Below are 25,573 nucleotides of genomic sequence, written 5' to 3'. Positions count from 1 at the left end.
AAAAATATCACCTTCATTTCATCCATAGAGAACAGAGCAGTTCTTCCATATTCCCTCACTGGTGAACAAATGTTATTGCTATGGTATAATGATGATCCTTCAGATGTCCAAGAAACAAACAGTGAAAGCAGTCTTTTCCCAACTCTTTTCTGTCTCTCCTTTGTATTTTAGCTTGCAGTTATTATTCCTTCCATAATAACAAAACTAAGATCACTTCTTCTATAGCTATTATAAACAAGTCAAAACGAGAAGTAAGAATAAACGAATATTAGAAATATAGCTCAGAATCAAATAATTTACTTAGCCTACAAATAATTCACTGTAGTAGGCGATACATATTTATGTTCAGTAGAGACTCACTGAATTACGTATTTCATATGCATTACTGTGTACTGTAATCAGAATTAATGATATTGTTACACAGTATACCAAGGAATCTATAAAGTTTGATCAGTCACTAAACTTCCAACTGGCAAAACATTGCCTTGTATTACAAATTTAGGGGGTGGGTCAGAAATGCTTAATGATGAAAAACAGCTAATAAAACAGATCAAATCCAAGGCAGTAAAAAGCTTAAAAATCATTACTTTCTACAGCACTGTCTCTGAGCGAGCCAGATCTCCTGCAGCCTGATCCACACGTCTGCAGTGGAATTCAGCAAACCTGTTAATTATTGTGCTACATCAAAAAACCCCACATACAGTAACCTGAAAAGGAAAATACACAAATGAAGAACCCCGATTTTCACAAGAAGATTTCAGTTTCATCAGCATCCATTCTCTTTTGCATTCAGGCACACTGTTAACAGAAAACTGGGACAACAGTTTCCAAGGTAAGCAGGTGAAAATTACACTTGGTTTGAAGACAAGAACAAGCTGTATGATGTAGTGATTCTTCAGGTCTCTAGTTCTGCCACCCACAAAAGACTAAACATCACAGGAAGGTACAAAACACCTTTTCTGCCCTCAAATATATCACATGGCCCTATCGCAGTGCTCCCTTCCAGCATTTAGCACTAGCAATTTTTAAAGACTTCAGCACATGACTGCCTCTGCAAACTGCCCCAACCCCCTGATTACAGTCAGGGTGGGCACATCCACGCAGTTAAGCACGTGCTTAAGTATTCGCAGGCCTGAGACATACCATGATGAAAGTTCAATGGTATGCAATGTCATGCTATAGTAACTACTTTGTTTAACATTGACTGGGTCATTTTTACAGTTTATTAAGTATTGTAAGAAGAACAAACACTATTCAGAGAATTGATATAAAGCCAGCACCAATATAAAATGCCAGTGGATAACAGAAAGGAAGACTACTTTGGACTACAGAAGCCCTTCTGAAATTACACTAAGAAATTACAGGAAAATAAAGTAACGTTAGTTATATTCTCCTACTGCTTGAACACTTCACGTACTCAAAATCTGTCACTTGCCTTTTCAGTCCCACATGCACTCTTTAGTGTTGTCAAATTGGCACCTTTCATCAGCCCTGGAGACTAACGCTCTCCTGTCCTCTGGATGGGGACTGGTATGGGGAAATGATTTCCAATGTTCATTACACACCCTTGGTGATGATACTTTACAAAACACTCATTGGGAATTTCTTCCCCTCCCTCGCCATCCACTTAGCCTACAGACTAGTCTTTGGACTCTTACATGAGACTGACAATCTGAATAATGTTTGGATAGTGGATTTTCTGATGTGGATACCAAAATCCACAGGATTTTCTTAATCCTAAAGTTATTGAAGTGTTACTTTGTGTTATTCCATTTTAATATAATTTTTGTCTGCCAGCTCACAAAATACTGCGCAACACCGGAAAAATTTTGACAGGGTACACTAGGGGAAGCACCTACACTTATGAAAAGATTATGCATTCCAATTCTGTATAATGAGAGCATCATTACACCCAAAAATACCTGAACATATGCTCAGCTTTCAGACACATCTTTAAGACCATTCAAAGTCAAAAAGGATTACCTAAGATGAATGGATATAAGCAAGTTCTTCAGTGGCTTCCCAAACGCGGGCTGCAGCACCTCTGCAGAATCAATACAGGAATTGCTCTGTGTGTGTGCGCACGTCTGTGTCTGTGTGTCAAGTTCCAACCAAGGAAGCTCTCCACGTTCCCTCAATCTAACATATGAAGTATGCTGAACTTTAATCTACAGATTGGACTTGCCAAAACAAAACAAAAAAGTGATTCTGTTGGAAGAGGAAGGTGTGGCTAAAGGAGCAATACCCACAACAGGTATTTCAGCCATTTTTATAGTGAGGGTTCCTGCTTTTGCTACTACTGGTCCAGCTACACTATTGTGAAACTCAGAGGAAGTGCTGGCAGCAACTGGCCAGCGGAAACAGTCACACTGCGTAATGCTGCCATTGCTTTGCGCTATTTTTGCCTCCTTTCATTGATTCTCCCTGTAGAGTGGGAAGGGACCTGTGTAGGCTAGAAACAACAGTGAAGTTATCAAAAATGACCAGTATGACCCAAAAAGATGTTAAAACCAATACTTGCAACTACTGATCTGCTTCCAATTAATTTAAAGGAACTCCATGCTATGTTGACCTGCTTATGGGAAGTGTGTGTACTGCCTTTCTTCAGAAGTGCTACTCTTTTCCCATAGAAAAAAAGGCTGCAAAAGAAATCTTAAAAAAAAATCCACTTTAAAATGCTACTGAAAAAAAAATAGTCATCTCAAACTAGACTATTCACTTCAAGTTTAGACCCATTATTATGACTAGCACTATAATGCTTGCAAGATAATTGCACAGGAACAGGAATACTAGTTTTATTCCATTTACATGAAATATACGCAATTATATGTACTCACCATATTAAACACACAGAAATCACAACAAACACTTTAAAACTAGGAAAATATAATTTCAGTCATCTTTTTGTCATTCATACTTAATACAACCTATGCAATTAATTGGGAAGCAGCATGAAGAGAAAGGCAGTCAACGCTAATTTTTAAAATACTGCTAGCTCAAGAACAGACCACTCTGCTACACAGGCAGACCAGGAATTTCAGCAGGAGGCTCAGCTGGCCAAACAGGGAGCTCCTCAATGAATGTGCAAGAAAGGGGCACACAAGAGCAGGAAACAAGGACAGACAATTAGAAGGGAGTATAAAAGCACTGTTTCGATACTTAGATACAAAATCAGGAAGTCTGAAGCCCAGCTGGAGCCCAACATAAAGCTAGGAAATGACAAAAAGCGTAATAAAGCAGAATTTCCACAGGTGCATTAGTTGCAAAATAAAGTTCAGAAAACATACTTATACAATGATGGAGAGGAAAGCCAGACTAGTGACAGATGACACACTGTGATGCTTTCTCCAAAACCTCTAAGTGACATGGTCTGGGAGGGTGTCAGCAGTGCAGGAACAAGTCAGGGATGACTTCAGAGTTGCATCCATATCTATGGGGACAGATGGGATTGATGAAAGAGTTGGCCAATGTGATCGTGAGCCCCCTATCATCTATGAAAAATCACAGTGATCAGGAGATATTCAGATGACTGGAAAAAGGTTAATGTTATGTCCATCTTTAAAAAGGCTGGAAGCGAAAAATCCACAGAATTATAGGCTGGTCAGCCTCAACTCAATCCCTGGAAATATTATCGAGTACATACTCTTGGAGTCCACCTCCAAGCGCATGCAGCACAAAGCGGCAATCAGTAGTGAACACGGATTCACCAACTAAGGACAAGATTATCAGACTCCTGGAACAAATCATCCTTAAGAGGAGGATGAGGGAGCTAGGTTTATTTAGACTCATGAAGAGGCAGCTAAGGAGCAATTTCAAACCAGCCTACAGTTACCTGAAAACGTAGCTGCAATGATGATAGAAAAAAAAAAAAAAAGATCCACCTCTTCTTTGTCATACCAGGCAACCTAAGATAATGGCAATGGACACAAATCTCAGTTTCAGAGATTCAGGATGGACATCAGGATCCAGCCAGACTGTGCTCTGACTCTCTGTAAGAATGGAAAGATACATCCTCTAAGTATTCTCCAAATCTTATCTACCATAATTTTTTTTACTCTCTCACCTATACTACTTTCACTTAGCCACTGTTTCCCTAGCTTACATGTAAAAGCATCCTGTGAAATATGTTAAAAGCTTACTAATCTCAACAGGTTATTCTTCTGAACATTGTTAAAACATATGCCCAGAAGGCAAACATCTTTTAAATTACCTTTTTTCTTTGCTGTTACGGACTTTCAACAATTACACTTTCTCCTTCTCCCCCTAAATCAAGACTTGCTTAGCACTCAGTGATCTGGTAACCATATCATGAGACTCCTACACTGACAAGTTTGTGAGCTTGTGCTTTGAGGATGCAGCTTTCAGGGCCAGTTTGGTTCATGAGCACTAAGACACCCCAGCAAGTGATGCCTACCAGACCAAAAATGCTGGGAAGAGCTCTATGAGCCAAGGTGGCTCCACGCAAGAGTGTTCTGCAATTGCCTCTCTGTATGCTCCACATTTTTCCATTACCTGAGGCATTCCTGTTCCTCTCCCCATTACACAGAGCTGGCAGTATGTATTTTAAATACATTCACATCTGTTGATCGCTTGCTGACTTATTCTCAGTATCTAGGTTGAATTATTTTTTTTGTCCCTTTGCTTTCTCACCTCTTCCAGTCCTAGTCAGTCAATCTTCTTCCTCACCTACAGAGCTGCTAACTGAAACCTGAAGCTGAGAAAAAAAGAATAAATAAATAAAAATAAATCAAAACTAGAAGGAAAAAAATGCCTAGAGCCAACTGTTTGGACTCTAAAGTGCCTGGAAACCACTTTTCCAGTTTGTTCTTTCTCCCACACAGTGACGTTTTCTACCTGACACCCACACAGATCATTAAATGTCTCTGGGCAATTCATCCTGTGTCCTTCTTCCAGAGGCAATTGGTAGGACTCCTAACTGGATTCACAGGTCGGGGCGGGGTTTATCCTCAAAGATCTTCTGTGAAGTCCACAGATGAAGGTTTGAATCCATGGGCAGTTGCATAAGGCACAAACTCCACTGTGCTGCAATCTTAACTTTCTCCTCTTCAGTAGGAATCTTAACTTTCTCCTCTTTCCATAGGTCTTTCAAGATATGCCAGTTCATATTCACCTCTAAAAATAGCTGACATCAAAGATAATATCTGTAGGAAATGACACTAACAATGTCAGCATCAAATCCCAAAAGGATTCTCCTCAGATGTACCAGATAATAAGGAAGAATGGGGCAGGCTGTCTCAGCCTCATCATCCCTCTTCTTCTTATGTGCTTCAGGTCAGGGCTATTTAACATGCATGTGAATACACATACAGAGGCAAAGGAAAGAGATGAACACCACTCATGAGCTAAAACACCACTGTATTTTCCTTTTTTGACACATGTAAGCATTAAACCTCCCTTCCCTCCCAACATTTGCAGTAAAGACTCGAACTAATTTTACGCAGAGGAAAACAGATTATGCTTTAAGCCAAACAGCAGGATTTGGGGAATTTTTTTGCTTTGTTTTTTTTTTTTTTTCTTTTGTAGTACAAACTTAACTATATACTAAATGAGCAATATGGCAAGATAGGCAGTGTATGGCTGAACAATTACTAGGTTACTACACAATGTTATGAGAAATTAAGTCAAAATCCAAATACAAAACCACTACAGAAATTCAATAATCCCATTTCCAAAGTTAATTGCCCAGCATACTTTATAATCTCAGAATTAATACTAAATTTTAAAATAATGGCACCAGTGCCTTTATTGATTCAACCAAGCAAGCAATGCGACACACAGAACAAAAAGATACAATTTCCGCTCAGGAAATCTGACCTTAGGTTGCATTCATTTCCTAAAAGCAAATGAAATATAACCTACCAATATGTCTTGAGCAAATAAAAGCTCATCTTGAAGCTCTCCGGCTCAATCAAGGCATCGTTAACAGCAGGGGGCAGCAGGAGCCTTCCCCGGAGCTTTGTTTCATTCCTGAATACCCTGCAAATTCTGCACTCTTATCTTTTCGTATCCTTGTAAGTGGCTTTTTTTAATACATCCCGAAGACTAGGTTCTGTCATCCTCTTCATTACGGGCTATCAGAAGGGGCTTAAGCTGCTGGCTCCAATGCAGATATGAGTGACAGGATGAAGGCAAACCATGCGTGATGAATCTCAGGAGAAACAGAAACGGCTGTGCTGACCAAGCCCCAAAACACCAGAATGTACAAAAGGAGATGATTTGATATTGTAATTATACCTCACTGGACCAGTCTTACGGACAATTCAGATTCACAGGTCTCCCTTAAGATTTTGTGATAGTCTATATAAACTGTTCCATTTTCATGTTTTTAAAACTAAACAGGGACTACACTGTGACAGCTTGTTAAATGAATAACTAAGTAAGCAAGCTGACACAATGAAATTAATTCCTCGTGGCACAGGGGCATATATAAACACCTTGCAACATAATCTTATTTATGTTCACACGTAGGGCTTCAAGGGTTCACATTTGAGCATTAATTTTCCTGGTTTAAAAATGTAAAAGGAAGAACATTAAAATAACAGAAATGGCTTTGCATGAAGAATAAAAATGGGGAAATCAAGCAACACAAAGTCACAGACTAAAAATGGTACTTTGAGATTTACCCTCTGTAGTTTCCCCTGCTGCATGTACTTCTCAAAACAATAAATATAATGCAAATAAATAATTGTTTATGAACCAATAATAGTGCAACTGCAAAAATTATTAATGCCGTGCAGAACCAGTATCCTGAAAAACCTCACTGGAGTTAACACTGAAGTAAACCAAATGCCTCTGAATTAGTATGCAGAACAAGGCATGTCTTCCTTGACAGAAGTGAAGCTGCTCTCATGAAATTTTCATAATGGTGCTGGTAATCTGCTTACCTGCAGCAAAGAGCATGACTGCAACTGGTCTGTAGAACCGCCTCCGAGATCCCACGCAGATAGAGATCAACCCCACCAGGAAAGCTATGAGAATGATGGCAGCACCACCCAACAGCAAAGCAAGAGTAGCTATCTGCCAGTCTAGGGGGGGAAAAGAAAGGAGAACAAAAAATAACACAATTTCAGTAAAACAAGCCCATAGGCTTGACAGAAACAGCAGAATATGAGGACCACAGAGCCTGCACCAAGGCTTGGGTAAATAAACAACTGTGCTTTGGATTTCTTTTCTCCTAATTAGTGAATCACCTTTATACAACAGATGCAACTCAGGAGCAAAGTGCTGCAACCTCCCACACTTTTTCAAGGCTTAGTTGGCCTCGTTGGGATTTTGGCTCAAGTAAGACTGAATAATTTGGTCCCCTGGTTTTTGTCCAATTTAGAATGAGAAATTGAGGCTGGGTCAGGATTAGGTAGCGTGTGTTAGCTGACCTCCAGTCTGTCGTAACTTTTTCACAGAAGAAAGTCAAACCTCTGCTTGAGCTGATTAGAGTGACAGAGGAAGGGAAATGCACGGAGGCTCATCGTTTGCACCTGTCACTTGGGAAGTACCAAGGCCATATAATAACAAAACTAAGGTAAAGGAAGGAGATGCCCAAAGGAAAAAAAAAAAAAAGAAATGCAGTTACAAACAACATCCTTGCAGTTTTAAAACACATAAAACAAAATCCATTTGCAAGCTGATGGCCATCACGGGTCTATACAACATCCAAGATCTAACTTAAGAGCTTCTGTAGGATTTTAGAAAGGCACGGGCTTTGTGCTGTCTCTCTTTGCAAAAGAGTATGTAAGACCTTGTCCCTCTCCAATAATGGGCATCAAGAAAAAGAATCTGATCACTATTTACTGTTCATCATTACTATTTAGTAGTTCAAGGAAGATCATCTACAATCAGCTTGTGGGAAAAGAACCTATGGATCCAATGCATCTCTCGTTACTTTGAAAATACTAGCACTCATACGATATTCAGAATAAAATGTCCAAATGCACTACATAGTTCAAAGAAAATAAGATTAATTATTTCCAAAATAAATTTAGAGATCTTAAGGTTACTAAAATAAGAACAACAACAAAAATCCACATTCTGTTTTTGAAAAGAGCAAAATTCAGGGATTTAAAAAAACATTACATCCAGTTTCAAGAGGGATCTAATTTGCTGAAGATACTGACAGTGCAGCTGTGGGGTTTGGAAATGGAAGGCTGGCAGCTATTATCACCAAAAAGCCTTCATATATTGTATGAAAAAGGATGAAGGAGATTAAAAGAAGAAAGTGAACAGAAGAGCTACAAAAGCATTGCTAAAAAGGAAAGTTGTTTTAAAGGTGTGTTTGTGCAAGTATACACATTCATTTTCATTCTTTTTTGAAATCCAGGCATGTTGTTTACTAATACTTTAATTACTAAGTACTCAACCTTCCAAGCTCTTTTACTCCTTGTTTTCTTACCGGACCAAAACGCAAGGCTGGGAACAATCTCTCATTCTCCTACCTTCAGCATGCAATCTCTAATGTCAGTTTGCTGTGTGGCCCACTGCTTTACTATTATTGGGATGGAAATATGATTTTAGTTATGGATGGGAATGTTATGAAGAGTGGTTTTTAATGTTGACATGATCCTTCAGAAACACCAAATGGTTAGTATACTGGTGAGTTAGAGAGTATTCTTCCAATATCAGAGTGCATTACAGATATAAAATACAGAAATAAACAAACAGAATGGACCACTTTGGAACAACATGAAAGGAATCCTTGCACTAGAAAATGACACAGATACAAAGACTAGACACATAAATCCATATCGCCCCAAAGTTAAAAGCCATACAAAATTAATTACATAAATCAAAGCGCCAGATGGGAAAACCCAGAAACTAAGATTTTTGAAAGCCACTACAAATAATAAAATATTAAATGTCATCTTTGCATTGATCAGATGCCAAAGTCTAACGCAAACAAAAGGTGCGTAACATTGGAGTAACAACTAAATGGAAAAAAAGTTGAGCATCCTATTGCTTTCCAAAACCACACTGGCAAAACCACCAAACAAGTGAAAATAACTACGGGAAAGATGATATAAGCGTGGGGTTAGAATATAGTTTAACTTCCAGGACAGATATATCTATGGATTTTGGATAGGTTAAAAAAAATAAACAAACTACCTTACTATAGTACTGATGTGGGAGGTAGAAGGACAAATCAGTGTTGGAAGACACCTACACTCCCAACTAAAAAAGAATTCACTTAAACAAAATTAATTTCTTAAGCAAGAGAACATACTCAGTGATGTTGACAATAGGACAAAACCGAAGCTTTTAATGTTGCACACTACCAGCTGAGGATCAGGTATTGAATGTTGTGCTCTGGGCCACAATGTCTGGAATGGCCTCATTTTAGCTCTAGCCTCCATTCACAGGAGCATACAATGTTACCAGCCTTTACCTTGAGCTGCAGCTGAGACAGATTCTGGTTAAATAACATGATGAAGGTTAGACATTAGTGCCCAAATAATACTGGACTGAATTTTCCTATATTGCCTATCATGGAAACTACATGTTTAAATTTCCTTGTCATCCTAGAAAAACCTTAACTTTCAATTCTGAAAGCCATTTGATCTGGTGACAAAATAAAGCTTATGTTGGATTAAGGAAGTAAAACCTTTTGCATGGGCCTTCTACTTAACAGCAATCATTTTTTAAGAAAAAATCCAGGCCACTGTACGCCAAAGAAAAGAAACACCCAAAGAAAACTGAATCCCTACCTCTGAAGGAAGAACATCCTGTAAGTTAAATAGCTACAACAATATAACCACATACAGCAAACGCAGTTTTCTACAACAAAAATCTGTAGTTTTTCTCGGACTACCCAGGAGTGATTTCTAACACACAGCATCAAAATGGGAACAGCAGATTGCTCTGTTACATAGTGTTACTGGTACACAGAACATAAACATCATAAGCCTACTTTAGAGTATCCAAAATATGCTTGCACCATTTCGAGGCACGCATCAATCTTGCAAATAAGTTACTATACTCAGTTCAGGAGCCTCAGCATTTCAGTGAGACTGCTTGTTCTCACAGAGATAGAAACATGCATAAACATGAGCAAAATGGGACCTTATAGAGATAATTATTAGTTTCCTGGATTCAAAACACAATTTGGTTACACTTTAAGAATGCACATCAGTATTTTTCACTGTACATCACTATAGTTTATTTACACCACACATCCACTATCAAAGAAAAATGTTAGGAACTAGTAAAATCACACTCCCACAAATCTCAATAAACTTTTAGATTTTAAAAAGCACTGTCATCTCACACTCATGCCCAAATTAAGTTGCTTTGTTGATTTATAACTGCAGGCTCAACAGAAACCATAATGAGATTTTTTCAGTGTTCCATCATTTTAGCAATATGTTAAGAATTACACTGATAATGCCACCTATCCCATCCGAACAACTAGAATGAACACATTTTTGACAATCTTTAAGTAACTTGAGGCAGATTTCTTAAGAAAAGCCTCACTTAATGTATACTATTTTTAGGTCTGAAAATCCAAACATGCTTTTGTACTGCACAAGAAGCATCACAATGTCTATAACCATGGGAAATACACACTGCAGTTCTGACAGTGATTATAGTGTTTGCATAATTTTTATTATAACGATCTGCCTATTAGTTTAGGGATGTGGATTTCAGTATTTGGAAATATATATATAAGTATGAACTTAGGTACTTAAAACCTATTTTCAAAACTTATATGGTGTAAAACTTATTAAAATTATCATCTTCAGTAAAAAAAAAAAACCAAAAAACAAACAAAACAACAAACCCCCAAACTATGATGATAATGTTTCTTTTCAGTTAATCCCTCATGCGTAAGTCAGTGCCTTTTTGTAAGGACAGCTTGGTCTCATTGCTCTTTGGAAATTCTGCCTGTTTCTTAGTGATACAGAAGCACAGTGTTAATTGCACACTGAAATGTGCGACTCTCCTCCCTTCTTCCCCCCAAATGAAATGACCTAGGGCTTTAAGCTGTATATTCATTTTTAATTAAAAGCAGCTCTATCTGCTCTTTTTCTTGGGCAAAATAATACTTCAGTACTAGGATAAAATCAGGAAAAGCCATAAAAGAAGGAGAAAACATCTCAAAGTTCTGAAATATTTATTTTAATAACTAGGTCATTTTTTAACTTGAGAAAGAGCAATACAGAAGGCTAGCATTGTCATAGATCTCATGTTTTCAGCAAGTTCCCCAAAAATTAAATATTTTATCTACATGGTGTTCTACAGTAGAAGTAGTGGTGGATATAAAAACATATTGTGGAACACGTGAAACGTGTGTAGGGCTCTTTCAGATAATGAAAATGAACAAATGTTCCTTTCTTTCATACAATGGTTCTCTACCGAGTCCTCTCCTCATAGAGGCTGAAGAGAGAAAACACATGCAGGTGTTACATGATGAAGGTAATGACTGACCTCCTCCCAGCACTAAACAAAACCTTGGAAAGAAACAAAACACAACCCTCTTAGGTAAGTTTTTCTAATTCATTGCAAAGCTTCCACTTATCACATACCTGCCCTCAGCCAAAACATTCTCAGAAATTGTAATATAGTATTTAAATTCAAGAATAATGAATTTGAAAGAACGCATCAAGTAAAGCATAGAAAGTTGAGGCTTCCACACGTAAGAAATTAACTATAACCCACTCAATGTCATAACAATCAACTAAGATAAATAAGATAGCTAGAGATGTTCCTAATCGCTTCATATTCAAAAATATTTCTAAGTTTATAAACACTCATCCACTTAGCCATCAAATAGCCAACAAACGTTTACAAAGTGTAGTGATTGTATAAACACACAAAGGTAGAATCTAGTTTCTAGAAGTGCATTTGTCACACGATCATTAAGAATTCCTCTTTCTTCAGCACAATTAGGTGCACAGACTTCTGTGGAAGGCCAAGCTCCATTGCATTCAGTGGAAATACCATGATAAAATAAGTACTGAAGTGGCCATTAAGTTCTCACATCAAATTATTCCACAGAGAAGTAAGTCCTTTGGAACCTCACCTGAGCCAAAATGATGGGTTTTTAAGAAGCTGCTCAGATGAATTCTCCTCTGGATGAAGGGGATATTGGCTAAAGCTGGGAAGCCCAGTGTCCGTAAGTTACTTCGTCCATACTCCTCCACTCTTGTACGGCCAGCACCACAAGTACAGTCTTTTGAGGCTCCGCAGCACGCACTTCTGCACTGCTGTTCTTACAGAGAAAAGCACTTTCTGGCAGCATCTATACCAAGCCTTCAGCAAGTTGCTCTAGCCACAAGTTTACACAGTGGAGCCTTGTACAAAAATCGCAATAAATAAATATTTTCTGCTTGTTGTCAGTTTGTATAGTATGCTTATTACTGGTAGTTGCTGCACAGACGTACTCTGGCTTTTACGTTTTCTTTTCATTTTATGGATTAAGATTTTTCTAAAGTATGAAAATGACTTGTGTGTGTGGATCCCCAAGTCACACAGACACTTAAAAAGCTTTACCAGAGCTGTGGGAACCAGCCAGCTGTGGCTGAATGCATAATTTCCTTAAGACAGAACTCAAACACTCTACACCAAGGCTTTCTTCTGAAAGCTGTGAATTTGAACACATGAAATAACTATGTGAGGTCACAGATATGTTAAAAAGAAGCTGTTTGTAGAAGAGACAAAACAATTTTCTGCTTCTTCTCTAACAGGAGGTTTACATACTGAGCTATTCCCTAAGAAATCAGTCTTCATCCACACACAGTAGCACGCAGGACAAAGCCCTCCAAGTCTTGCACAATACAGGTGGGCTTAACAGTAAGGCTTTCTCATACCTCCAATTCACCAGGATTTTGACAACACCCAAACAGAATTTTGAGCATTTTATGCTGGGTGCCAAAATCCCTAGGTGCCTCCTAAGGATAATTCAGAGGCTCCACATAAAGCATCAGTCACTTTCCATTTACTGTACAAGATGCTTGTAAGATGATCTAGTGTTCCTGATGCAAGTGGAGAGTCATTTAGAGCCAGTCAAAGAAAAAGAGAACAAGCACAGAGATGTGTCCAAAGAACAGCTAACTGGGGCAAACCTGGGTCCACCTGTGTCTTGCCAAGACACGGAATGCTAATGGCTAATGATGGGAGCTGACAAATGAAGAAGGAAATGCAGGCACCTCCTTAGCTGCAATGTACCAGAGGCTAGAGGGCTTCTCAGAAACTGCAATGCCTTTGCTTCCCAGCTCCAGCCTTGAACCTCTGCTCCCGTTTCCCAGAAGAATTTCTTAACCACTAGGGTAGACTGAAACTGCTCTCTTCTTTCATCTGCTAGACCCAAGCTGGAAAAAAATAAACATGAAAACTATAGAGTCTGTGAACAAATAGGTAGGACGGAATCCAAATCTGAGTCTTGCTTTGAAGTGCCTCTTACCTAACTGGTCCTTTCCAACTTTCCAGTGCTGTTTACACACCTTTCCACTGACATACAAAAATACTTGAATGTTACCGTAAGGCAGCCCAGACTCAGGGCTCTCTTAGCGTTGAGGGAAAAGTCTGTAGCAGTCACCTACAGAGTTGCGTCCCTCTCGCTCAGGCTCCTCCTATGGCTTTCCTTTTCTCCACAGCAAGTCAACCACAATCAGAGGGAAAGAGGCCAGCTCCGTTCCAGGTAAGGTAATCAGCCCACTGGCAGGACACTCTGGGCAGTAGGTGGTCTACCACCTACCCTCCTCAGCCTGGTAAGGACATGCTTGCTAGGTTGGGGGACTCACTAGGCAGCCATGGTGCAGACTACGCTCGCCTTTCAATGGTGTCGTGGTTTAACCCGGCAGGCAGCTAAACACCACACAGCCATTCACTCCCTCCCTCCCAGTGGGATCAGGGAGAGAATCAGAAAAAAGGTAAAACTCATGGGTTGAGATAAAGACAATTTAATAGGACAGAAAAGGAAGGGAAAATAATAATAATGATAAAAGAATATACAAAACAAGTGATGCATAATGCAATTGCTCACCACTCACCGACCAATGCCCAGCCAGCTGCCAAGCAGTGGCCATGCTCCCCCCCAGCCAACTCCCCCCGTTTTTTTGTTCAGCATGATGTCATATGGTATGGAATATCCCTTTGGCCAGTTTGGGTCAGCTGTCCCGGTTGTGTCCCCTCCCAGCTTCTTGTGCACCTCCAGCCTCCTTGCTAGTAGAGCAGTATGAGAAGCTGAAAAGTCCTTGACTTAGTGAAAACACTGCTCAGCAACAACTAAAACATCAGTGTGTTTTCAACATTATTCTCATCCTAAATCCAAAACACAAAACTACACCATCTACTAGGAAGAAAATTAACTCTATCCCAGCTGAAACCAGGACAAACGGCAAGCAGAGCTCCCCTCTCTTCCACCCAAAGACGCCACTGAGCATGCGAGGGACAGTTTGGTTCCCAGAGAAGCGAGCAGCACACAAAGAAGAAACGGCCTCAGTTTGTCAGGATGATTTCTATGGCAGTCCTGTGTAAGATAAGAGACTGCATTAATCTGCCTGATGTCTCCGTTTCAGCTGTCATGTTCATCAGACTATGTGTGGCCCCGAGACTGCTGGACTCTTAACTTTCTGCGTGCTTCAATACCACCACAAGTTTTATCTCCCGTCTCTGCAGGACATGAGACTGAACAACAAAAGTAATAAAACTATGGTAAGCAGCTCTGCTGTTGTGCAAAAGAGACAGATTTTGCAAGACAAGACAGTCTAATGCCTAGGGGGGTTACAGATGTACGAGCAACTTGAAACGTAGCAGGTGCTTGCTCATCTGCCCATGACACACATCTCTCCTGAAGATTAAAGCTTACATTCCTTATTTATACAAAATATATACACTTTGGGGTTTTTTTGTACAGCTGCTCTCTGAGCCATGGCCTGCCTGTATTTCTAAAATCACAGAGTAAAATCATTTAAATGAACTGCATCTTCAAATAAAGAGTTAAGTGCTGCCATCATATAGATCTTTATTTCATTATTTAAGGGCAACATGCATTGCACATCACTTTTGCCAACAGAGGACTTCAAGACAAGCACAGCATTACAGAAAGTCATGTAATCTATAATTCATTCACAGAATAGTACAGCATGTACTCAGGCATTTCTTCCACTGGATACATGGCATTCTTCTGAGATTAGCTCACTACTATGCCATTTTAATTATTGGATATTCATTCATTCAAGAAAAAAAAACAAAACACACACCCCCACAACTCCAAGAACCTCACAAAAACCTGGAAATCTTAGAATTATGCCATTAGGAGAGAAGTGTGGGAGATGTGTTACACAAGCTTTTCAAGAAAAGCTCACCTTTTCTGACCTTTTCTATATATACTACTACATTTTAGCAATCTGAAGAAGTACGCTTTGCGTTGGAACAAGAATGTAATTTATTTCCCACAGTTACCGATGTTCTTTAAGCAAACTGGCAATCTTTTGCAATTTTCAAAACTCATTCCATTGTTCCTTGAGAAAAACAATTAGCAGTTAAAATAGTTCAAGGAGTACTTCCCATCAAAACAATGGTCTTTATATTGCAGAAATGGAACAAGTAAAAACACATAAAGCAATACAGCTGGATAGACTTCAGCCCGCGCCTCCTGCTTGTTACCTTGAATCTTATGTGGTCATCTTTGGCCACAAATCAGTAACAGAGGCAAGGTTGCTTTCTATGTGATTCTAAATATAAAATCTCATCAAATATTTAAACCACTTGTATTATCCCTAACACAAGGAACACTTTTTAACTTACTGGTGCAAGAGTTCTTTATTAAATAAACAAAACTTAAAGCAACAGTATACATTACTGTTTTTAAAATTGCAATGAACAGCAGCAGTAACAATAACCCACTAAGGTTAGAAGTCTTCCTTTATTCTTTTTTAAAGAGTATTATCAATGACAAGATGTATGGTGCTCTTGATCTGATCAGATAAACTCACACAAACTTCATGCATTACACACAAATGTGCTGTAACCACGTCTCTTAGCTGGTTGGAGAAGGGTGGCTGAAACGGTAGCCTCTGTCATACTAAAAGGTCTAGACTATTGAACAGGAGTCTTAGATCTGCTGCTCCCACAGAGCATGGCCTTGGGAAGTCTGAGGCTAAAATAACTGGTCCATTTGTAAAAGAGGGAGCATACCCTAAAAAAATATTCTATCTGGAGCTACTGTGAGGGCTAGTTAACAAATTCAAGGCATCTGGAACACATTGAAGGAGCCAGGTAGACATCAGGCATAAACAGAGTATCAGTCATCATAGAATCACAGAATAATGTAGGCTGGGAAGGACCTCTGGAGGTCCTAGTCCAGCTCCCCATGGAAAGCAGGGCTAGTATCTAAGTCAGACTCAACTTCAAAGTTAGATCAGCTTGCTCAGGGTCTTAGATGGCGAGTTTGAAGTAGTATGGCTTTTGATTTCATATCCACCTTCAGATAAAGTGTCGGGGACGAGTATTAAAGAGAGTAATATGCAATACGACAGACTACAGTTTTCAAAACCAGAAGGAATGTTTTATTAATTGCTCCTTACATTGTACGAGCCACTTTCTTCAGACTTAGTAAAGTTACATTGGTTCTTCTTATGTTATTTTATAGCAAACTATCAGCCTTGCTGAGCATTTTACAAATATCTGTCAACATCAACTCTGAGCAATGATCCAGATCTTCTAATGAGGAAGCTGCTTTTGAGCTAGCAATTTCCCCTTGGAACAACCCCTTAGATTCAAAACAAGCAGATACCATCCAAGACTATTGAGCCATGTTAATTCAGATATCTGCATCTAATATATAATTAAGGTTAAACCCCTTCAAGAGCTACCAAATGAGCAGCCTCTGATGCTTTTTTATTTTAAAAACAAATTAGAACAGAATTATAAGCAGAAAACTAGACTCAAGTTGTTTTACTGCACTATGCTAAGTTAAGCTTACTTTATGGTTTGTTCGTCACTAAGTTTAAACATGTACAGAGACCCTGTTGCACTTATTTCCTTGAGACTGTTTTGTCTTTCAAACATTCATGGACAGTTCTTAGAGTATAATGATCTTATAGAAAACTGAACGTTGCATAAATAAATACACAGGTTGAGAAGTAACAAAGTCATACAGCCCCCATAAACCTGAATGAATACAGTTAACCAGTATGAAACCATTCAAACGTATTTTTATATACGCTATTTTCACAATAAACTGAAATGCTGCAGAGGAGCCATTGTTTTCTATGAATAGCATACATGTGTACTGAAGCCAAAATACACAATACACCTGCAGATCAGATTCTATGGAACCATTTAAGTCTTCCACATCATATTTGTGTAGCTTTGATTTAAAGAACTATAATGGCTGCAGTCTATGGCATAAATTCAAATTTACTGTTGTTAATTCTGCAGGAAGAAGAGAACTACCTGTAGAGATACAGACACACCATGCAGTTGTACATAAGATGCGTTTAATTTTAGGCAGATGCTGTGAGAGAAATAAATATTCATACATAACTCTTAAACTGATAACTGATAAATCTGCAAATGAACCATCAAAAATTAGACACAATCCACTCCAAATGAGGTCTAAAAAAAATTTTGTTTAAAGACACCAAAGGAACACTCCAAACTCTGTAAGTTGTTTTTTTGTTTGTTTGTTTGGTTGGTTTTTTTACTTCAGCACATGAGTTTAAAATACAGCTGACTTAAAGACAACTTGTGCATTAGCCAAGTTAAGCTTTGATCATAGAAAATAATTTTATGCCCAGACAGCTGGTGAGACTGTAAAGCAGCATTGCTGGATCTCAAGATTTTATCACGAAGCTTTCCATATTGACAACTTTGTTAGTTTTTCAGCTCCTGAAGTTGCTATTAGTGGGAATTTTAGAATTTCATCAAGGGAAGAGGGAGACAAGGGATATGCGAGAATACCTTTCTAGCTCCTGCAATTACAGGAAAAAAAATTGAACTGGTGATTTACATAGACCCTAAAGACTCAAAAAGAAGAAAATCAAATTAAGATGAGATTATTTTATAATCTTCAGATTTCTAAAAATTAATTTGACTCACTATTTTACCTACTTGAACCAGCAATATTGTGAAGTACTTACAGTACTTTAAAAGCAGTATGAGAGCAAAGGATTGCTTGCAAGCTATAAACAAAAAGCCCTCAAAACAGTGAATGAATGCATGCAAGAATACATACTCCAAGCACTAGCAACGCTGAAGGAAAACCGAGAAGGATTATTTCCTGCTATAACAGCCAATGTAATCATGCTCTGTACATTTCCTTCTGCTCTCCACTACTAAGTTGCCCTTTTGATAGCAGTCAGGGGTCCTACATCTAATTACAACAAAGGTTTTTAATTAAACCTCGACTATGCTTTAACAGCTTCTAGCATGAGCTTGCCCTTGATGGTGCCACTTGAGGTGCTCTGCTTCAAGGGATGATGAAGTAAATCTCTTAAAACCATGGGTGAAGATGCCTTTTTCCTGTGTGTACTACTGCTTTTCACAGCTAGCCAGCTACAAAGCTGCTTGCGCTGGTATCAAGCTAAAAGAGCTTTCCCTGTGGGAGCTCCCCACTATCTCCAAAATATACCGTGTGCTAGATCCTTGATGTAGGAGGAGAGTGCACTTAAAATATTAAGGCAAGCACACAAACTGGTCTTGAATATGAGCCCAATCCAACTTGGTGAACTTACTGGGAGCCTTCCCATTTACTTTAATGGGAATTGTAACACATTAGCAGAAGGCGAAAGGAGAACGGTACAGTTTCTCCTATTTCAGGTCTCCTCAGAGTGCAGCATTGTGTGCCAAACATGAGGAAAATGAAGGGTTTATTCCAGTCACCTCAAATAAAACAATCATTCACTTCTTCCCCAGTAGCTTGTGAAACCTGGCTCCATAGACTGGAAAGTATCTAAGGAAAATGAGTAAAGCTCATTCAAGGAACCTGAATAAAACCGGACAGGCAGGAATTTTTGCACAGGGTAGAGGAAAGCACCAGGAAAAGGCAAATTTTCAACACACAGCATCCAACAAAACCACATTTCATTCCTATCCATCCTCACTCATTCATCTTCCACCTTCCCATAAACAGACAGGTGACAGATAAAGCAACGAGAGAGATTAGTGTCCTTTTATGCTGTTCCATAAGCTGTCCTGCTTTTCTTAAATGTCCCACTTTTGTGTGTGTGTGTGTGCGAGTGTATACACGCATGCGTGGTGGGGAGATGGATTGAGGGGGGAGCCCAATAAAGTGTGTGCGGAGGTGGGGAGGGATTTGAAGCAGGTTTTCATTCAAGCCATCTGAAAAGTCTTTCTGCAATCAAGGGGATACTATTTCAGGAGACAGGGAGAAGGGGCAAGGGATTCACGTTGCTAAGGAGACACATAGGAGCTGACATTCCTACATAAATTTCCATTTATACTGGGGAAGGAAAAGAAAGGTCTCCAAAGTTTGTATAGATACCCTGGTAACTGACTGAAACCGACATTTCCTTACAATTTGTTTTGGCGCTACGCGATTGAAAACAAAACCCCAAACAACATTCAAACCCTCAAATACTACTCCACACAATAACAGAAAAAAATAATCACAGCAGCAAAGGAACCTGTGCAATGTCTACTCAAGCAGCGATCAGTTATTTCCCAGAATCTATACAAGGATTTCAGAGAAGCAAGGAAAAAGGAAAGCATCTAGAATACGGTCAGGCCCTTGCCTTCTTTCCCAAAACAAACATCTTGTCCCTATATGATTTACCCAACCGGAGAGCACGGCGATCCAAACGGATGATTTAGCAATGCAAGCATGTGTGTGCGGAGGACAGGGACGGGGATGAAAATGGGGAGAGGGGAGGGGGAAGAGGCTGGCTTCATTTGTCAATGTTTCTATTGGGACTCCAGAAGAAGTTGGTCTCAGGCATAAAGTAAATAAACCAACCCATGAAAACCTTAACAATTATGGTACTACAAAAGAATTTACTGAAAAATATTCAACAGGCAGCTTGTTTGTATCATTCACAACCCATTTTGAAGTACTCCAAGCAATAGTGAAATGACAAACCACTATGACCAGAGACCTAGAAAGCTGAAGAACGAATAAGCATCAAGAAATCAAAACAGGGAGTGTGGCAAGAAGGCAAAGGAATATGAAAGATGATGGGAAGATCAGTACTTGCTAGAGAAAGACATACACAAGCACACCCAGGGGGATAGGGAGAGAGCCAGAGTGCAGGCGTCCTCGCTCGGGACAAAATAACAACCGGTTTTGGTCAGGAAGCCCCAACTTTCCAAGACTAGCAACTTCGGGGGATGTGGGCAGAGGTGGGGGGGGAATTATAAGATACATGATCCCCAACAGCTTCTCACCGTACGAGAACAACTGCCACACGGAAAAATAATCAGAACTAGTCCAAACTCGGGATGTTTTGTGAAAACACAAAGGCAGATACTAAATCAGTCACCCTTTTCGCTCACAGAAGCCAACCTCACACCTCTCCTGCACCCTAGACCATCTCGCAGGCAGAGGGATGAGCCGGGCACGGACTCGGGGTGCTCCCCCCTCCAGCACAGGCTATTTACAGAGACCGCCGCCACCTTCACCCCAACCCACAAGCCAGGGAGATGCGGTGTCGGGGCCGCGCAGCCCGGGAAGGGCAAGCGCCGGGGTCGGGGAGGCAGGGAGGAGGATGAGGAGCATGGGGATGGACGAAGCGGCTGGGGAACGGGAGGACAAAGGTGCCGGGGTCTCTTCCCGGCGGCGGCCGAAGCGGAGAGGCGGGCGGAGAGCGGGGACGGCAGCGGGCGAGGCGGGGAGTCCGGAGCGGGAGCGGGGAATGGCGGGGCAAGGGCTCCGGGCACTGCTCCGGTCCGGAGAGGAGGCTGGCCCCGGGAAGGGGCTGGGACACGGTCCTGGAGGTGACAAGGGTGAAGGAGAGGCGGCTCAGAGGATGCTGGCAGGGGAGCCCGGGCACGGGGCGGGGGACAAGTCTCAGCGCCCGGGGTGCGGCCGGGGAAGCGGGAGGCGGCCAAGGTGGTGGCGGCGGGGAGGCAGAAAGGGCCAAAGGAGGGACGGGGCAGCGGCCAGGGCCAGGCAGAGGGCGGCTGCGGGCTCGGGGTGCAGCCGGCGGCGGGAGGGAGCGGAGCCAGGGGGGTCCGGGGCGAGCCCCGGGGCAGCCGTATCTCACCGCTGTGCAGCGTCGACTCGCAGAGCCAGCTGTCCAAGTTGCCGGGCTTGCGGCAGGACTCCCAGAGGGACAGGTAGTACTGGTGGTCCGCTGTCACCCAGGCGGGGCTCAGCACGGCTCCCAGGTCCAGGCAGAGCGCCAGGAAGATGCACACCAGCCCCACCAGCTTCAGCGGGGTCAGCACCGAGACGCGCACCTCCTCCATGCCGCTGCCGGCCGAAGCCATGGGGCCCGGGGGGAGGGAGGAGAAGGAGGAGGAGGACGCACTGCCGCCGGCCCCGAGGGAAGAGGAGCAAGAGCCCAGCACCGCGCAGAAGAGGCGTGAGGAGGCAGAGGCAGCGAGACCAGCGCTGACTAACGGCGGGGAGAGGCTTCCGCAGGCGGCGGGCAGCGCCGCTCCCTCCCTCCTCCCTCGCCGCGCTCCCGCCCCGGTGTATCAGGTGCAGCAGCTCCCCCTAGGCCCCCCGGCGCCGCCCGGCCCGGCCCGGCCCGACGCGCTCCTCCCTCTGCCCGCCCCTACCGGGGGAGGCGGCGGCAGCAGAGCCCGGCCCGGCCTGCGGTCCGCCGGGGAAGGGGCGGGAGCCGTCGCAGCGGGGGCCGGGAGCGGGGCGGGGGCGCGGCCCCTGCCGGCGCCGCTCCGCCCCGCCGGGGCGAAGTTTGGGGAACTTTCCCCCCGGCGCAGGCGGCGCCGGGAGCCGGCCCGCCCCGCCGCCCCCGAGCGGCCTCCGCCGCCCCCGGCCCTGCTGCCGTCCTCGGCCGCGCCGGGAGGGGTGGGAGGGGGCGCCGGCCTGCCCGGCGGGGCCGCGATCCTGCGCGCCGTAACCCTGCGGTTGTGGCCGAGCGTCAGGCGTGGAAGCGAAGGCTGTCCCGGGCGGGCCGGGCCGCGGAGGGCAGCGGGGGCTGTGCAAGCGTTAACGCGCAGCTACGGCGAGGAACTGGGGGTAAACAAAAGGCTGCCTCGGATGCAGGATTAGCGATGCCTGACCTTGATTCCTTTTCTGAAGTGACCTTTAAATCACAGGTTATTAGTGGAAGGTTTAAAAAATAATTCAGCATTTCATTGTTCGTGCGCGGACGTACTTGCAATTCCTGCTTCCCTTTCCCGTCAGCGGCGTTTCTGATCCCAAATTAAATCTTGAGAAAGGATGAGTGCTTCACCCGGTTTTCATTTCATCTCTGTTTATTTCGCTTAATTAGGATTACGGTGCTGAGAATGTCAAGGGCAAATGTTTTGGTTAGTTATTAAACATGGGTGCTAGTATAATTCACTGTCTAAAGCAGCTCTCCCTCATGAGATAGAAACACAGAAAGACACGAAGATAGAGTATAATGTCCATTAAGGATTATTAAAAAAGAAAAGGAGAAAGATTCAACCCACAGATTTGAAAGCAAATACTGCTACTCATATTTGAGGCAGAACTATAAAATGGGAAGAGAGAATTCAAGCCAGCAAAGCCATCATCTAGTGAAGAAACAGAAAAAAATCTGTCCCATAAGTGCTAGCTATTGTATCCCTATTAACATTATTTAGCTTTTTTTTTTTTCCGGAAAACTCCAGTTTTCTTTCTAAGATCTCCGTTGCAGGATTAAATCCTAATGGTTTACGCAACTTTCGTCCAAGTTTTATTTCACTCTGTTCATAGTCCTTTAAGGCAGAAACAGAAAGAAAGAATATTATTTACATTGCAAGCTCCTCGGAGCACGAACAGTTTTGCTTTTACAGCTGTTTATAGGAGTTAGCGGATGAGGTCTAGTCCTGGTTTCCCAGTGGCATTACGTTAGAGAACACTTCCATGTATTTCAACAATTTCTCCTTTTCTTAAGTATTTACATGCCGCCTCTGTTAAAAACGCAACAACCAAAGCTTGGTGCCCTGACACCGTAGTAGGTGTATCAGAGTGCATACACAAACTGTGTGATGTTAGCAGAAGTTAGGTGTATTTCTAAGGGCTCTAAGCCATAGGTATTTGTGAATCAACTGATGCCAGTCTGTCATTAATCCTGAAGAAGAAATGCATTTCCTTGACCTGTTACTGCTAGAATTGGAAGGAAATTAGATGTTTGGGTTTGGGGTTTTGTGGGGTTTTTTTTGGTTTTGTTTTTTTCTTTAATGTCTGCTATTACTTCAGTAGGTGTGTACCAGGTATTAATATGTTAGCCAATTAGTTTGTTTGAGTCATGTTTCTATTGCCTCCCAATTGTAAAATGTTAACTATTGGAAGAACATAGTGAATATAAATAAAAAAATGAGAAAGGATTTAAAAACTGATAAAAGCATAGGTGTGCCAAGCTGAACACACTATGTCAAAACTGTATGAAATGCAGAATCATGGTTCTGTTCTAGTATTTCATAAAAAGGAGGAGAAAATGTCAACAGTTTACTAGTATGTATGAAAACTTGGGGTATTATATACAGAAATAGCACTGGTGCTTATAGTTAATGTACCCAGCACTTTCTGTACAAGACTCAATTTGTTTTTATTTTATTAAACCTTTGCTGTTTGGCCTGGAGGATATCTGCCTCAGGTTGATTGTTTTTTTTTTTTTAAAGTTCCAGCTAAAGTTCAGTCATATGTAGTCTGAAAAATACATATTTTCACTGTCTATAAAAAAAAGCCCAAACAACTTCAACAGGTTTCTCACTGAGAAGCAGAAGGTTGACATACAGCTCCCCCAAAACACAAACCCAACCACAGCCTGCACACCGCACTGCAGTTTGCTATGCTCAAGAGGGATGTGCTTACATCTTAAATTCTCCAAGGATTTCATCTGTAGTTAGTGTGCCGCACCCATTTACAGCTTCTGTGTCTGAATGAATGGTGTATCAGCAAATGGATGCTTGGGCATGCTCCAGCCTCCACCTTCTGGCCACCCGCTGTTCCTGAAAGTACCTGGGGGAGCCCGTTGTGGGAACGGAGATGTCCCCCCACCTCAGAGATGTTCTGCTCAAGGAGCACGGGAGAAACAGCCCAAGTGGCAGGACCACCTGGTCCTCAGGCACCATCAGACATCAAGGGTTCAAGGGTTAGGAAGGCAGGCAAAGCTTCACAGAGGGCGAGGAAGGCTGGAAAGGAGGCAGAGACAGCGTATGTGTACAAGCAAAGATTAAGTAAGCAGAGGCAAAATGGGAAAAGACAGCAAGGAAAAAACAAAATAGCAGAGTTCATAACAAAGTAACGAGCACCATTGCCTCGGAAATTTGTCTTTGCCTTAAGGAGTACTGTGACCATCTTTTTTCCTTTAGTGAATGGATATGAAATCAACTGGAAAAGTCTCTGCCCTGCCTCCCTGGAGGGTCAGTCCATGGAAGGAACAGCTACTGGAACTATTAGTTCAAGTGATAAGGCTCTCCTCTGTGTCACTATGAAGCTCTGAGCTTTGCTGATGATACCAGTGGCGGGTCAGTGTAATTTCACACAATGTGCATTTCCACTGCACAAATTACTCATTTTTTAAATGTCTGAATGATGTACCTGGATTCAGGTTTGGACCTCATGTTGACAAATAAAATAAATTACAAGGATGTTTTTAACATGTAAGGTATTACAAGCTTGTTAAATATTCCTAAATATTGGGTGTATAGCACCCAAATTTCTCTTACCATCAGTGGGCAGTTTTGATGATTCTTGATCAGTCTGTACAAGAAATCCCTCTTAGGAAACAGAAAAAAATATACCATCTCCAAATCTGACAGAGATATTCATTACTGTTTATGAGACCCCATATGCTAAAGTCACAAAGACCACAGAAGTATCCCAACAGAATTAATACTGTTGTATTCAATAAAAAGTCAGTATGGAGGTAAAATGCAATAAATAAATAGAAAAGCTTCTAAGAAGTACTGACTGCCTGCTTCATTTCCTTGGAGAGGCAGGGATCCTCTGGAAACACAGCTTATGCTCATGTGTTGTTAGTATGCCACCATTAACATTATTCAGTACATATGTAGAAGCAGATGAATTAAATCAGTCTAAATCTCATCATTTCCAGACTCCTAAGTACTACACTTTGGAACAACAATATCTTTTAAAATACAGTATATTATTCTACATATAATTTAAAATAGAATAATTCTAATTTAAAGCATTTCCAATGTGTAGTATTTTTCTAGATACTTAAGAATGTTTTAAAAGTAAACATTGTAGTAGTTAATTTCTAAAATGATACCCCATTTCTCAACAGAAGTATTTTTTCTTAGGGTATCACCACAGCATCACCATTTACCCTTTCTCTGTTGTTTTTTCTCCTGTTTGTGTTTTGACTATTATAACTTTTTTTTTTTTCCTTTCTCTCTGACTTCTCTATTTTTCTTTTGGCACTCTCTCTCTCTTGTACATTGTACCACCACTTCCATAGGTCATAGACTCAAAGAATAATTTAGTCTGGAAGGGGACCTT

General features: G+C 41.4%; 1 protein-coding gene across 12 annotated transcripts in view; it reads right to left on the bottom strand.

The window, feature by feature from the left end:
* TMEM47 (transmembrane protein 47) overlaps positions 1-21,703 on the bottom strand; it is a 100,473-nt gene extending 78,770 nt beyond the window's left edge. For 2 of the 12 annotated variants that reach the window (XR_015704791.1, XM_087757913.1), the window contains exons 1-2: positions 21,177-21,703; positions 6,906-7,046 (exon numbers count right to left, since the gene is read on the bottom strand). Coding sequence is in view for 3 of the 12 variants with exons in the window: in XM_087757913.1 (XP_087614039.1) it covers positions 6,906-7,046; positions 21,177-21,402 (367 nt within the window). In the remaining 9 variants the exon portion in view is untranslated. Of the gene's footprint in view, positions 1-11; positions 708-3,287; positions 3,431-3,832; positions 3,990-4,650; positions 4,715-4,734; positions 6,190-6,905; positions 7,047-21,176 lie in introns of those variants that run through there. The other 10 variants (XR_015704793.1, XR_015704794.1, XR_015704796.1 and 7 more) reach the window with 10 other exon arrangements.
* Positions 21,704-25,573: the final 3,870 nt, after the last annotated feature.

Source organism: Nipponia nippon, unplaced genomic scaffold (genome assembly GCF_047370975.1).
Source record: "Nipponia nippon isolate SJK-2023a ecotype South Korea unplaced genomic scaffold, ASM4737097v1 scaffold_2, whole genome shotgun sequence".
Classification (NCBI taxonomy): domain Eukaryota; kingdom Metazoa; phylum Chordata; class Aves; order Pelecaniformes; family Threskiornithidae; genus Nipponia; species Nipponia nippon.
Note: the sequence above shows the minus strand (reverse complement) of the source record. Positions and strands in the feature narration are given on the sequence as shown.